The 15,954-nt window shown below is 47.7% G+C and overlaps 1 protein-coding gene across 1 annotated transcript; it reads right to left on the bottom strand.

The window, feature by feature from the left end:
• Positions 1-602: 602 nt before the first annotated feature.
• FGF23 (fibroblast growth factor 23) lies at positions 603-8,321 on the bottom strand (the record flags this gene model as incomplete). Its single annotated transcript, XM_080812278.1, has 3 exons — positions 603-1,040; positions 2,611-2,714; positions 8,126-8,321. 3 exons carry the CDS (start codon positions 8,319-8,321, stop codon positions 603-605), a joined length of 738 nt encoding a protein of 245 aa, XP_080668404.1.
• Positions 8,322-15,954: the final 7,633 nt, after the last annotated feature.

Here is a 15,954-nt window from a genome sequence, read left to right as displayed (position 1 = left end):
GTTCCCTTTTGACCAGCCTACTACCCATCCTTCTGACTCTTCTCCAGAGATGCTCCAGGAAGAGAAAAGCCTTGAGATTAGGATTTTACCAGTTTGCCCAGGTCAGCTGTTAATGCTCTAGTCAAGGTTGCAGACTCAAATGCCAACGGGGTCGGGGCCGGTGCCACAAACGTCAGGAGCAGTGGAGATGCTGCTGGGGTTGGCTCTTCCCTTCACCTTCGAGGTGGTGAGCTCACTAAGCCTGTGCTTGGGTTTTAATGCTGGACTGATGAAGAAGAGAGACATAGGGAAGAGGAAATGCCCGGGGTGTTGGGGGGATGGGTGGTGGTTGGGGTGGGAATCCCTCTCTCCTTCATGAAGGCGAAACTTCTAGTTTACCTTTCTGGACTTCAGAGTCCGGACAGGTGGCATAGGCGGGGTGGGGAAGGCGGTGAAACTGCCATGACTTAGGCCTCAAAGGTACATTCTCCGGGAACCTCCTGGCGCTAACTGCCCGCTCCACCCCCACCTTCCCTTTCCCTGCACTGCGGAGGGCGCAGGTCCCCCTGAAGACAGTTTGGTTTTCTGAAAGGCTGCTGGGAAAGGATTCCTTTCTGGTTTCCCTAGATGAACTTGGGGAAGGGGCGGCACCTGCCCACGCCCATCCCCCCAGCGTGCACGTTCACCCGGTTGCCTCTGAGCACCCCTAACGGGTCGCTGGCCACCACACTGTTGTCCTCGGCGCTCGGAAGCTCCTGGGAGCAGGAGGCCGGGGCGGGGGTCATGCGGGGCCGGGGCTTGAGCACGTTCAGCGGGTCGTGCTCCATGTCCTCGGCGCTGCGCGTGTGCCGCCGCGGCCTGGGGGTGTTGAAGTGGATGAGGGGGATCTCGTTCCTCCGGGACAGGAACTGCGAGTAGGGCGGCGGGTTGGTGCCCGGCAGGAAGGCCCTCTTGGCCTGGCCCAGGCTGACGAGGAAGCGGTGCTGCGGGGAGTGGTACACGTCGTAGCCGTTTTCCAGTGTCCGCTGTCGGAACCTGCAGCTCTCGGGGCTGAAGAGGTGCTGAAAGGGAGGGCGGTGGGGTGAGCGCCCCGCGGACCCCGGGCCGCGTGCTCCGCCCCCGGACCCCGCCAGCCCCTCGGGGTGGGGGTGCTGGGCCTGGCTTAGCCCTCCCTCCGGGACTCCCTCAGGGGGCCGTCCTTAACCCCTCGCTCCCTTCTGCGGGGAGATCTGGCCTGCGCTTTCCAGTTGCCCAAGCAGGCAGCACGGCTGGGAATTGCAGGGAGCGGCAGCGGCGTCCCCCGCAGCCCCCGAGCCCGGGGCCCTCCGCCCGCCCTGCACCCGCTGGCTCGGCTCTGGGCTGGCCACCGCAGGCAACCCTTTGTCCAGCTTCTGGAGGGACGGCCAACTTCAGTACAACCCGGGCCCTCCCGCCTCTGCCTTTGGCTGAAGTTGGCCTGGGTCTGTCTCCTTGGCTGGAGAAGGGAGGGAGGATGGGATTTGTAGGGTCAGACGTAACTGAGGGTACTCACACTCAGAGATAATGTCCTTTGGGATCTGGGGCTGGGAACTCTGGCAACAGATGACTAGGTTTGAACCCTCACTCTGCCACTAACTAGTACTGGGTTTTACCGAAAGCCTTCTAGGACCTTCATATGTTGTTTCTGTTAATCCTCAAACTCCACGGAGTGTTTTTACAGATGAGGACTATCTATATGCCTAAATGGGGTCCAGAGATATTTTAATTGAATGCCTATATTGTTCCACAAAGAGTTGTCTACTTGTGGCCAGATACTGTAGTAGGTGCTGGGACACCGCAGCAAGCCAAATAGGAAGTCATTGCTGTCATGGTATTTCTAGTGGGTCTGTCTGGTGGGAAGAGGCTCCTGAGATAAGCAGTCCTCCTGCTGTATGATCTCAAAATCCTTTGGAATATGCCTGCAACCTGTGGTTTGGGAAATCCTTTGCTTACCAGTCTGAATGACCAGCGACCACAGTTAAGGCAGAGATCATTCATGAGAGGTCTTTATTTTTTTCTATTTTTTAAAGATTTTATTTGTTTATTTGACAGGGAGAGAGGGAATGAGCACAAGCAGGGGTGTGGTGGTATGCAGAGGGAGAGGGAGAAGCAGACTCCCTGCTGAACAAGGAGCCAGATGAGGGACTTGATCTCAGGACTCTGGGATCATGACATGAGTTGAAGGCAGGTGCCCAGCTGACTGAGCTACCCAGGTGTCCCCATGACAGATCTTTAACTGGAGGGAGATCCCAATTTACTTCTTCCAGGTGAGGAAACTGAGGTGGAGAAAAGTGAGGGAACCAGCCTGAGGTCAAGAAGGTCTAGTAAAAGAATCAGGAAGACACGCATGGCTTCTCACTAGAGGACCCATGTACAAGGTGCCGTGCAGATACATAGATGGGTGCCCGTAGGTGGTCAGTCTGAGGCTAAGAGAACCAGAACTCCAAAACCAGACTACGTGGGTTCAAGCCCCAGCTGCATAAACCTGAACATCTACTACTTAGATTGACTAAATCATTCCGTGAAAACATCACCAAGCACTTCTAAGATTTTATGTTCTGGCGAAAAAATGGATTATCTTTAAATGGTGGCCAGCCCAAAAAAGAAACTCACAGATCCAAAGATGTTGCCTCTGAAGTCCATGCAGAGGTACCGCCTGCTCATCACACCCGTGATCACCACAAAGCCGGCATCCTCTGATCTGATCATCAGGGCACCTACGGAGAAAATCATCAAGGTCAAAACCTGGCCGCACATCCCATTCCTACCTTTGAGCCCTTCCTGAAAACCCACCTGCCTGAAACCTTCCTGGATGGATTCTCAGGGTGCTGATTTCACTTCACCCTCCCTTGCCCTTACTTGTTCAGCTTCATTTCTTCTGATTCCCCCCTCGCAAACTCCCACACCCCCCGCCCTCCATTTGCCTCCTACTTCCTCCTCTTGTCTGTACGGAGCCCTCTGAACTCCCCGCATTCTCTCCTCCGTGCCGGACATGTGTTTCCCTCCCCCCTCCTCCATCTCTACTTCCCCTGTTGCCGGGCTAATGCCTCTTCATGTGTGTGGCCGTCATCACGCTCTCACAAGCCTTCTGGGCTTTTGGGATTTTTAAATCTACATTGAGATGTCTTTCAAGGATTGGGCTTGTATATAAACCCTGATGTTCACTCATGGATCTGCATGGTAATCCGTGATTCCTCACCCAACACCCATTATGTATCCAGAACTGCGAGATAATTGATCTCCCCCTCCCTTCTCTGCTCTCATCCTTCCAGGCCAGGCTCAGATGTCACTTGCTATGAAGACTTTCCTAATCTCCCTATTCAGAACGAATGCCCTCTCCTGCATTACAGAGTGTATGTCATTCACCCGGCCTTAACTAAGTTCAGGTTATCTAGGGCCTCCCCTACAGTGAGCTCCTTGGGAAGAGAGAGCTTATTTCTCTGTGTCTGTTAGATACCATGGAGGCACAGAATTTCTTCTTGGATCTTCACTGCTACTCTCTGTCCTCTTCTTGCTTGGCGGTGTCCACTCCAGGACAGTCCTCATGGTCCTTCAGTGTCCCCACTCAACAACCAGTCTCCAACAAGGGCCTAAACCCCACACATACCACCTACACTTTAAATAATCAGTAACTGCCTGCCCTCATGGGGGCTTGTGATTGTGACAATTGCAATGCATTGTACCAAGGACCAGTTAAAGTCTAAAGCTGTTTTGTGGCAAGAGTATCATTCAGCAAGAGTTCCATCCCAAATGCTGCTTAATTACCTGACATTTTCTGCTAAAAATCATTTAAGTCTTTGGAGTCACTTGCATTTACTTACCACAGAATTTCCATACGCATCTCCTTTGGCCTCACAATCCCCTGGCAGCTGTTCAAACTTCTATTTTAGAAAGGTAGTATGGAGAGGTTGAAAATGCCTGGGATCTGTGCCCAGAAAGTGGGGTGACTTACACCTGGGTCTCCCCCCTTTACCCTGAGTAGGCTCAACTCTGAGGAGAGTGGCAGACAATACTTAGACACCAGCTGAGGATAGAGCTTTGTTTGGACTAAAATTGGAATGATGTAGGACAGAGGGAATGAGGGCGGGAGCAAGATCAGAAAGACGAGAAAGCAAGAAGGCCAAGGAGAAACATTAATTTGTTCCCACGTGTGGCTAAGGGAAGCTTGACGGAAGCTTCTGGAAGTGGGGTGGGGTATAGGAGGTGCAGAGGTTATTTAAATTGCCCCATGATGAGGTCTGCCTATGGGTCTCAAATATATGGCTAATCCTAGGACAAGCTCTGAGAGAAACAAAGAAGTGTGTAAAAATAAGTTTCTGATCAGTTCATCAGTTCCTGATGAATTTTCAGCCTAACTGGGAAAAAATTCATAAAAACATAGTCACTGGTTTTGAGTGGTTGCACTTAGGTACTTTACAGATTTTTAAATTCTCAAAACAACTGTGATCTGGTTAGTCTTATTAGTATTATCATGGGGGGCAGCAGCATCCCCATTTATGTGCAGAGGGAACAAAGGCAGGATTTAAAGCCAGGACAGCCACTCTAACATCCTCTTCCTACAACCCAGCAATCACCGCCAACAGAAACCATCCCCAGCCTGAGGAGACAAAACCAAGTGCCAGGATCCGTGGCGCAACCCGTGAGAACCCCAAGTCACTGTGCCCCTGAGAGGGTCAGGGAAGGGGCACTGAGCCAGGAACCAGGGCACTTGGATTCTGGTCCCAGTTATGCCACTTCCTAACTCAGTAGCCTTGGACAAGTCATTGTTCTAGCCTCGGGTTCCTCAGCTGCGTAAAGAGGTTGATAGCAGCTGGCCTGCCGACTTTACAGGGTTCCGATCAGAAATGAACGCAATGGTGGTTGGAAAAGTGACTTTTTTCAAGGAGCACTGAGCAAATGGAAGGCATTAGGTAGCACGCGCTGGCCTGCCACTTACGGCAAGCCCAGACTTCGGCAGCCACTCGGGCCTGGTGCTCGGGGTCAGCGTGGGCAGTGTGCGAGCCACGTGAGCTCCTGGGCTCTGGGGCCGGTCCCAGTAGCAAACAGCCTGGAGGGGAACCTTGAGCAGCTGCTACAGATGATGCACAGTCTTGAGTCAAACCAATAGGAGCCACTGAGAAAGTGCAGAAAAGGGAAGAGGCAGGTGGCCTTCCCTTTGTCTGTGCGGAAGGCGTGTTTTCACAGGCCCCGGAGGTTCTAGGGCAGAATCTGGCAGAAGGAAGGCACGACAACCTGTTGCAGCCAGGTGGGCCTAATGGACTGGCCTGTGATCCCAAAAGAAGCATGGGGTTGGGGTCAAGGTGTCCTCTAGGTGACTTCGAGCCAGTGTAGTTCCTTAACCTTTGTTTTTCAGAGGTAGTGGGATCGTTGACCTCGTTTGGTCATCTTGAGGGTGTAATGAGATAATATTTTTCTTCACAATAAAAACACTTTCTAAAATGCTAGTAATTTTGCTATTGCCACTTGCCTCCACTCTGCTCTAGAAGTGGGAAATTATCGGAGAACCTAAGTGGCTCAGTGGATTGACCGTCCAACTCTTGATTTGGGTTCAGATCGTGATCTCGGGATCCTGGGACTCGTGCCCAGCAGGGACTCTGCTTGAGGACTCTTTCCCTTTCCCTCTTCTTCTGCCCCTCCCCCTATGCTCTCTATCAAATAAATAATAAATCTTAAAAAAAAAAAAAGTAGACAATGATTGGCTCTGTTCTATTCTCATGCTGGTAAATGATGATGGTGGATGTCAAGTGCTTCGAGCTCCTGGAAAGAAAGATACTGTTTTGCAAGATTAAAGAGCCCCAGGATAACTCAGCTTCAAGTAGAGAGACCACTAGTGGGGAAAATGGAAGAAGGAAAAATATCAGGGTCTTGGATGTGGATTAACCACAGGTAATAGGCATCTCTTCTGCTTTTTTCAATGAAACGGGGATGGTGGGGAGTGGGAGGGGGGCCTTCTTCATAGTAGGATCAGAGACATAGACATCGGAGAGGCTCTCTGACATCAGTGCTCTGAGTCCCAAGGACGTTATAGAATCTTACAGGCAGGTAATTTCACAACGACCGACAAGCCAAAGATGGGTCGGGCACTCAGCTATTAATCAAAATTGCCTAAAGCACAATGATCAAATGAACCATGTTTCACCAGCAAGGTATAATTAATTAGGAGGGATAAAACACCACACACCCTCCACCAGTGTAAGCATATTCTCCACCAGCCTGTGAATGACTTGTGCTACTTATCTGCACGCCTCATTGTTTCCTTTTTCTGTTTTTGCTAACTTTTGACCTTTGTATATACATTTATTTGGGTAATGACACAATGACTGATTTGAATAGTATAAAGGGTTATGTAAAGTAGGGCAAGTAAGTCTCCTTCCCCCCACCAGGACCCCCCACCCCGAGTTGCCCTCTGATGGTTTGTGTTGATTTCTAGAGACACAATGCTTGGCTATTGTCTACATCTGACGAAATAAAATCATTCCTAACCAAAAAAAAAAAAAAAAGTCTGAAATAATTTCCCTTCATTTTGCTTCTTCTCAATCCTTTTAATTCACTCCCCACTGGAAGGAGTGCCTCCTCTGAGCCTGATGCTAATAGATATTTGAGGAAAGAGTTCTCCAGCTCAGGCTGCTGGCTTGTAGGCAGAGCACTCACACTGTTCCACATAGCTCACCAGAGCCGTCTCACGCTCTCTCTGTCATGCTTGAGGATGTGTCTTTGAGGGTTTCTTTCAGTAAAAGCTTTTGTTGAATATCCCTTGAATAAAATGAGCAACACTTTGGATGCACCAAGTGTATCCAGATTTAGTGCAGATTTTTGCCATTAAACTCCAACCTGGTCTCCCAAATGTTGTCTCCTGAACCCTAACACATCCCCTGGAGTTCTGGAAACTGCCTGGTACTTGCACAGAACTTTGGTCCCTCTTCTCATCTCCCATCACCATCCATTGAGCACTTGAAGAGGTAGGCACGGCTGGCTTTCCCATGCGTGTATCTTGCTACAGTTTTAGGGACATTTGATTCCGCACAGCAAGGTCACAGAAAATTATCAATTAATTCAGTACAACAATAAGGGCAAATTATTATTCCCATAAGAAGTTTCCTTTAATGAAACAGAGACAGTGATTATTCTGTCATTCCTTCCATTTGCTCTAGGTTGAATCAGCTTGCATTCTTCTGTATCCTTGGTGTACCTTTGACCCATTGTTCTGAAGTAGAAGACCTTGTCTTTTTCCATACTCCTCCCCCTCTCACCACAGAATCCCCTATGTAGGTGCACATGAAGGGGCCCTCATTTGAATCACAGCTAACTGATCAACTGTGGATTGTGATCCAGCTTGTCGCAAAACTAAGCCTTAAAATCATTTCAGTGGCCTCATGTTGCCAAGCAGTTCCCAACTAGCTCAATATGCCACTGAGTGGAAATTTCAGCTCCACAGAGAGGAATCACCAACCAAGAGCAAACTGGGTACCTCTGAAGCTCCCAGGAAACATGCTGGGAGCACGGATGCATGAATGGTTCATGAGCTTGGTCAGACCCATCAAGACAACACACCTGGACAGTCTGTCTTTAGTAGATTTTTCCTGAGAAGTTTTATCAGACCAGAATATTAGAAACTCAGAGTTGGAATGAGCCCTTGAGTTCATCTATCCCAACCCTAGGTCTGATACGGGAATCTTCTCGGTAACCTCCATTGTTAGCCCTGTCCAAAGTTTATGAGCCAAACTCAGTGTCAATGACCTATCTGGGTTTTCCCCCTCTCAGCTTCCTTGCCTTTCTTTCTGTACATTTTTGGACTCTTTGGATAGGACAAAGTGAGAGTAACTGCTATTGTGGGAAGAGGGATTATACTTAAGACAATTAATCGTGTTGGAAGATACAAGTAAATGCTAATTAAGAATCTTCTCCCCAGGGCTAAGCACACATGTGTACCTGTGCGCGTGCGCGCACGCGCGCGTGTGCGCGCACACACACACACACACACACACAATTGGATTCCAGGCAAGAAAGTAGGAGGCTGGAATAGCACTCTGGTCTAGCCCTAGGCCTCCCCAGATCCCTTGGAGGTGGGTGGACGGAGGAGCTCTCCATCCTTCCCAGCCGGAAAGAAGCCCCTGCTCCCCCTACTCACTGTAGATGGTCTGGTGGGGTGTGCCATCCACACGGCCATCCTTGTGGATCTGCAGGTGGTAGCTGTTCCTGGCGGTGGCCGTGTACAGGTGGGTCAGGCCACCCCAGCTGGAGCCGAGCAGCGGGGAGGCGTTGGGATAGGCTCTGACTACCCAGCACAGGACAGAGACCAGGAGCCCAAGGCGGGTCCCTGACATTGCAGTGCTCTGAATGGCTGGCTGGAGTTTGAAACCCGACACTGCCTGTGCCTCCCAGGCCTTTTCCTCCTCTTCTTTGTGGGTATCTGGCCTGCGGATCCTAGCTGGATTCCCTCCTTTTTTCCCTCGGACTTTTAAAGGGTAGCCGTGTGACATCAAACAGGAAAAACTCCACTGTCCACATCCTCTGTGTTGTAACCAGCCCGTTGGAAGAGAATGCAGAGCCCTCCAAGGTTCACGGAAGGCACGTCGTTATACGCACGCACACACACACACACACACACACACACCCCTCAATTTCATGCCAGCGCTCCAAAAAGTGAATGATGTGTGGGCAAAAGTTATCTACGATTCTGGGTTGTCTGTTGACCTGTCCCACTTCCACCAGGAAATGTGAAGGCAGCCAGCGGTTCTGGAAAAAAAAAAAAAAAAAAATCCAGCTTCAGTCCTGCAATCGACAGACTCCTGTGCAATTAATCTCTCATTGAGTCTACTCATTTTGGTTTGCTCCATCCTTTTAATTCCAATCAGCAACTGTGTATCCGGTGCTTTCTCCGTGCACAGCACCAGGTGGGTGTCTTGAAGGTACAGAAATAATACAGGACACCATCAGGCAGAGAGCACCATCTGAGATCTTTTGCATGAAGATACGGGAGCTGCAAACAGAGGTCCAAAAGCCCACGTTGCCACCTTGGGAAGATTTCAAAATAGGGAGAAAGGAAACCAGGCCTTGAGGTCACTGCTGCTCTATGAAACTCTGAGGTTTGAGTTCTCAGTTTTCCTAGTTCGGACTGTGTAAGGGCAACTAAACTGGTATTATGGTCTCTTCAACCGTATGTAGAGTAATTCAGAGACTTCATGGAAATGGGAAGGCTGGTGGCTGAGAACAGGGGATCAGAACCTGGGAAGGTCCCAGGGGCAGAGCGGCAGGCCAGGGTGTCCCACAGTTAGTGTCTCCTGGGTGCCTGGCTCCTGGGACTGGATACTTCCTTGCAGACCCTGCTTACAGGTGTGCACTCTGGGAAGCTACATTTGATGGGGGTGAGAGTGCCGTACCTGTAGTCCCTGGGGAGCAGCTACTGCAAAGCATACCAGGAAAATACATACACGAGGACACTGCTCCTCTTCCAATTTTCCGCTCACTGAGTGCATGCAGGCATCAGGCTAGACATCACAGTTGCCAGAAGAGAGAGCTAGGTGATCTCTGCTTCAAGGAGGTCATGAGGTAACAGAGGAGGCAGAAACCGTAAGTAACCATTGCACAAAGCAGAATGGAATGTACAATCATACAGGTGCAAACAAGAGATGCCATTTGTTATCCTATATTTGTGCAGGTTTTTATGGCTTAGACAGCATTTTAAAATGCTAATTTTTACATCTATTAGCTCATCTGAATCTCACTGCAACCCTGTGAGACAGTCCCACTAGACATTATCAATATTTTGATTTTATATATGAAGAAATGGCAATCGTGGATTCATATGTCCAAAGTCACAAAGCAGTTAAGTGGGAGAGCTGGGACAAGGTCTCCTAGTTCCCTAGGTTGCCTCTCCAGTAATAATCACAACGACAACTTAACACTTACTGAGAGCTTACTAAGTGCTTTCCTTGTAGTAACTCATGTCATCATCATAATAACCCTTTGAGGAGATGCTGCTACCTCCTTTACACAGATGAGGGAACTGATGCCCATGGTTTAAGTACTGTGCCCCCAAGATGTACAGCCAATATGTGGACTGACATTGGATTTGAATTTGGACAGTCCATCCCCAGACTGCCTAATGACTTGGCTAGATGTGTAAACCCGCACAACGTGTTAGGGCACAAGAGCTTGGGCCCAGGAACTCAGTAAGAGAGTGCAAGTAGCACCAAGGCATAGTAGTGTTCAGTGTTTCTCTAGCAAACACAGGCCTTTGCCCAGGTTGTACCTCTAAGATATGGGGTGCCACCTCCCCAGGTTATGTAGATGATCTAGGACATGTAAGACAGTCTTCTTTAATAATGATCACAGAATGAACCATAAATACCACATCTTAGCATTCAGAATTGAAATACAAATCATGCAGGAACATTTGCCAGTGGAGAACTCCACATTTCCTTTTCTGGTTGCAAAAGGTAGGTGGGAAGTACCGCGAAACAATCAGCGGGTATCAAGAAACTTCTCTGTGCAAGAGAGAAAGGAGGAAGGAGTTCCAGGAATGTTTGCAGAACAAACATCCTTGAAGGCCTTTACTATAACTGAGCAGAAGAAAACCTTGTTTAGTACAAAGCATTGTGTGAAAAGAACTAAATTTCTAGATGTGTAAGACATGCTAACAGTGGGGAGCCTGGGTGGCTCAGTCGGTTGAACGTCTGCCTTTGGCTCAGGTCATGATCTCAGGGTCCTGGGATCAAGTCCTGCATCGGGACAGTCCCTTCTCAGCAGGGAGTCTGCTTCTCCCTCTCCCTCTGCCTCACCCCCTGCTTCTTCTCTTTCTCTCTCAAATATATAAATAAAATCTTTTAAAAATGGAAATGTTAATGACATTCAGAAGAGGATGAGAGCACAAAGGGTGGACACTTGGTCAAAAAGGGCTTTGAGGGAAGCGGAACTTGAGGGGGCCTTGTAGGATGGACAGAGAAGGGCACTTCCTAGCACCTGCCCGAGCGTAGTGGGAGGGCAATGCAGGTGTCTCAGGAAAAGTGCGTGGTTATTCACTTGATCCTGTGGTGACTGGAGGGGGACCTCCCTGGTGGCTTCAGCTTATGTTTTTAGGAAAGAGAATTGATGTGCCAGCTTAATCCACTTCCAGATTTCCCTCCAAGAAGGAGCCCTGAACATCTACTGGATCTGAAGGGAGAGGACAGTCTAGGACAGGAGGCTTCCTTCTGACAGGCATGGGTGCAGGGCAGGGAGAAGAAGCATTACCCACTTGGTGACAGCAAAGGAGAGTACAGAATCTCAGAATAATTCTTTCCACTGAGATATGGAAAAATTGAGAGTGGAGGAGAGGATATGCCCATTAGCACACACAGACAGCAGAATGTACAGCTCCGGGCTGAATTCCCTACCAGTGGATTCCAAACCTGGTGGCCCATTAGAATTACCATAACTACCCCAACACTAACCTTAGGTCTACTGAATGTGCAGCCTAACTATTTGCACATTCCCCCAAAGCTACCTGGGAGGTACCACCCACCTTGATGTTGATGATACTGAATGACTTTGCAAGGAGCAAGAGATGTAAAGAAGATTCCTGTATCAGACCTAGGGTTGGGATAGATGAACTCAGGGGCTCTTGCCAACCCTGAGTTTCTAATATTCTGGTCTGATAAAACTTCTCAGAAAAAATCTACTAAAGACAGACTGTCCAGGTGTGTTGTCTTGATGGGTCTGACCAAGCTCATGAACCATTCATGCATCCGTGCTCCCAGCATGTTTCCTGGGAGCTTCAGAGGTACCCAGTTTGCTCTTGGTTGGTGATTCCTCTCTGTGGAGCTGAAATTTCCACTCAGTGGCATATTGAGCTAGTTGGGAACTGCTTGGCAACATGAGGCCACTGAAATGATTTTAAGGCTTAGTTTTGCGACAAGCTGGATCACAATCCACAGTTGATCAGTTAGCTGTGATTCAAATGAGGGCCCCTTCATGTGCACCTACATAGGGGATTCTGTGGTGAGAGGGGGAGGAGTATGGAAAAAGACAAGGTCTTCTACTTCAGAACAATGGGTCAAAGGTACACCGAGGATACGGAAGAATGCAAGCTGATTCAACCTAGAGCAAATGGAAGGAATGACAGAATAATCACTGTCTCTGTTTCATTAAAGGAAACTTCTCATGGGAATAATAATTTGCCCTTATTGTTGTACTGAACTAATTGATAATTTTCTGTGACCTTGCTGTGCGGAATCAAATGTCCCTAAAACTGTAGCAAGATACATGCACGGGAAAGCCAGCCGTGCCTACCTCTTCAAGTGCTCAATGGATGATGACGGGAGTTGAAAGGAGGGACCAAAGTTCTGTGCAAGTACCAGGCAGTTTCCAGAACTCCAGGGGATGTGTTAGGGTTCAGGAGACAACATTTGGGAGACCAGGTTGGAGTCTAATGGCAAAAATCTGCACTAAATCTGGATACACTTAATGTATCCAAAGCATCACTTTGAGTCCCAACAATGCACTGAAATTAGTACACAGAGACCAAGCCCTGCCTTCAGTGGCCTGCTCAATTTTCCATTTCCTTTCAGGATTTCCAGCCTACATGTGCAGGGTAAGATGTAAAGAAGTCTCTCTAGGGGATTTTAGTTATGAACGCTAAATCAGTACACCATGGCCCTGAGCAGCCTTTTCCTAGATCCTGGTATGTGTGACATCTCTTTAGAAGCTTCAGAGGGTGAGGGGAGAGTCCAGGGTAAGTTGGTTCCTGTTCTTTGTACCTAGAGGGGATCAAGGTGAAGGAAAGAACAGGAGCTGGGTCCCAAGGTGGCTCACTGTTTTCTTTTCTTTTTGACACTTTGTCTAAAAGCTCCATCTACAGATGGTAGGATTACAGACCTCTGCTCACTCGCTATTCCTGCCTCTTCATAGCTTTGTTTCTACCATTCACTGTCTTCACTCCCTGGGCTTAGGGAGATGGATTTCTAAGCCATCCTAGACAAATAGTGGTTTCTTCTCTTCTCCTTGTCTGGGGAAGGTGCTCCAGCCTTCCTGAAAACGCCATTCCTGTATCTTGTTTTCCTGACAGTTAACACGTGCTTCCTGGGTGCTGGGTGGCTCAGTGGGTTAAGCCTCTGCCTTTGGCTCAGGTCATGGTCTTGGGGGTCCTGAGATCGAGTCCCTCATTGGGCTCTCTGCTCAGCAGGGAGCCTGCTTCTTCCTCTCTCTCTCTCTCTCTCTGCCTGCCTCTCTGCCTACTTGTGATCTCTGTCTGTCAAATAAATAAATAAAATCTTAAAAAAAAAAGATTTCTTTCTAAAAAAACAAACAAAAAACCCCCCCAAAACCAAACGTGCTTCCTTAGAAGTTTGAGAGGGCGAGGGGAGGGCCTTGGGTAAGTCATTTCCTGTTCTTTGCACCTAGAGGGTGCAGATTCTCTCTTGTCCTAATGTATTCATTCAACCAACACATAACTATTTACAGAAAGTCAATTTTATGGCTAGTGTTTTGTAGAAAATCTTTAGGGAAGCCTAAGAATGGAAAAAAATATATAGTCCTGCTCTTCAAGGAGCCTACAACACATTGAGCAGAATATAGTTTGCATTTGTCCAGCAACGCACAACCTATAACCTGCACATTCCTATCTAGTACCCCACTGGATGCTCAAAACAGTCCTGTGAGGTGGGCCAGCAGGTCACCGCAGGAACATAACTACCTCTTAGTCTAGAACTGGTATGTCCCATGAGGTCAATCTTTTCCCCTTCTCTTCTTTCCCTCCAAATGAATTGTTTAAGTTTCCCCTCTCCCAAACAAAGTTTCCAGCCTTTTTTTTTTTTTTTTTTAAATCATGGTAGCTTTCCCCAAATAAAGGCACCTGGGAAGATGTGTCTTCAGGACAGGCCTTTTTCCAAGGAAGCCTAGGACTGAAGCCTAGTGCTTAAAAGTGAAACATCAAAGCTTGGAAAAGAGTTCAAATCCATATGAAATGTTACGGTGCTTCTCTAGAAGGTTTAGCTGGCAATGGCTTTCACTTTTGCCACTTGGGCCAGTGAAACCCACAAGCTTCTCCCGGTCTTGTAAATTCATAAATATTGACCCTGATGGTCCAGTAATGACTGTTGATGAGAAGGGTAGGCACCTGAGTGCTAGATACTTAACCCTTTTGAAAAGGGTTAAGAAAGTCAATTATCATTTGGCTTCACTTACTTGTGAAACATAAGGAATGACTTGGAGGACATTAGGAGAAGAAAAGGTAAAGTGAAGGGGGCGGAAATCAGAGGGGGAGATGAACCACGGGAGACTGTGGACTCTGAGAAACAGACTGAGGGTTTTAGAGGGGAGGGGTGGAGGGTTGGGTGAGTTGTTGGTGGGTATTAAGGAGGGGACGTATTGCATGGAGCAGTGGGTGTTAAACGTAAACAATGAATCTTGGAACACTACAACAAAAACTAATGATGTATGGTGACTAACAACATGATAAAAATTTTTAAAAAAGAAAAGGGTTCAATTTTCAAATGCATAACATTAAATTTCACCACCTATTCTGAACTTATTTCACAACGTAAAAGTGTTTTGTTTTGTACAAATAGCCAATGTTTGAGAGTATTTAATTAAAACATAAGCATATATTTAATTTAAAATATGCTTTCAAATGGAACTGAAGGGAATTATGCTAAGTGAAGTAAGTCAAGCAGAGAAACACAATTATCATATGGTTTCACTCATATGTGGGACATAAGGGATAGTCCAGAGAAGCACAGGGGAAAGGAGGGAAAACTGAATGGGAAGAATTCAGAGAGGGAGACAAACCATGAGAGACTATGGACCCTGGGAAAGAAACTGGGGGTTACAGAAGGAGGGGTGGGGGATGGGTATTAGGGAGAGCACATGTTGTGATGAGCACTGGTTGTTATATGCGACTAATGAATCATTGACTACTACATCGAAAACTAAAAAAAAAGAAAAAAAGAAATTCTTAGTCCTACAATTTGACACAAATACCTCCAGATAATTTGACACAAATACCTCCAGATAATTTGACACTTGATTTAGTAACAAAATAATTTTAGCTTGCTTTTACTATAATAATTGTTATTAAACTTCTATTTGTTTACCAGAAAACATCAATCAATCAATCATTCAATCAATGAAACATGCTTCCATTAAGCATATCTGAGTTCTCGTTTACTTAGAGGTTTGAAGTTTTCTGAGAGTATAAGACACCCCTACTGAGTATGAGGATTCTGAAGACAGAAGAATGGAAAGAGAGACCTCAAAGACAGTGATGGAAGATATTCTGGGGATGAGAAGGATCAGGATTGGTACTGCCAGGGACATCCCTAAGAGCAAAGGTTTTCCACGGTGAGTGGGGCCCTCTAGGCTGCGAGAGCTCAGAGCTGACTGCCTGCAGTTGGGGCCGGCTGTGCTGTCCTTGTGGGTGGGAGTCCCATGGCACCCTCAGTGAACCACTGCACAGTGAGGGGAGCTGGTTCCCAGGAGGGCACACAAAGCCAAGATCTGGACCACTGGGGATCTTTAGGGCCCTGCAACTACTCTGTGTGTTACTGTAATGGTGGGTACATGACAAGACACCTTTGCCAAAACGCCTTTGCCTGTGGGGTGCACAACATAAAGCTTGTGAACTCTGATGGAAATACACTTTGGACTTTGGTTTGTAATCACGTGTCAGTTTGGTTCAGCAATCATAACAAATGTACCACCCTAACGCCAGATGCTGATGATAGGGGAAATTGTGTGCAGGAAGGGAGAGAGGAGAGGAAAGTATATGGGAACTCCCTGTACTTTCTGCTTCATTTTTCTGTTAACTTATAACTGCTCTAAAAAATAAAGTATATTTTATTTTATTTTTTGAGATTCATCTATTTGATGGGGCGCCTGGGTGGCTGAGTGGGTTAAAGCCTCTGCCTTCGGCTCAGGTCATGATCCCAGGGTCCTGGGATCGAGCCCCGCATCGGGCTCTCTGCTTGGTGGGGAGCCCGC

This window comes from Martes martes (genome assembly GCF_963455335.1).
Source record: "Martes martes genome assembly, chromosome: 8".
Lineage (NCBI taxonomy): Eukaryota > Metazoa > Chordata > Mammalia > Carnivora > Mustelidae > Martes > Martes martes.
Note: the sequence above shows the minus strand (reverse complement) of the source record. Positions and strands in the feature narration are given on the sequence as shown.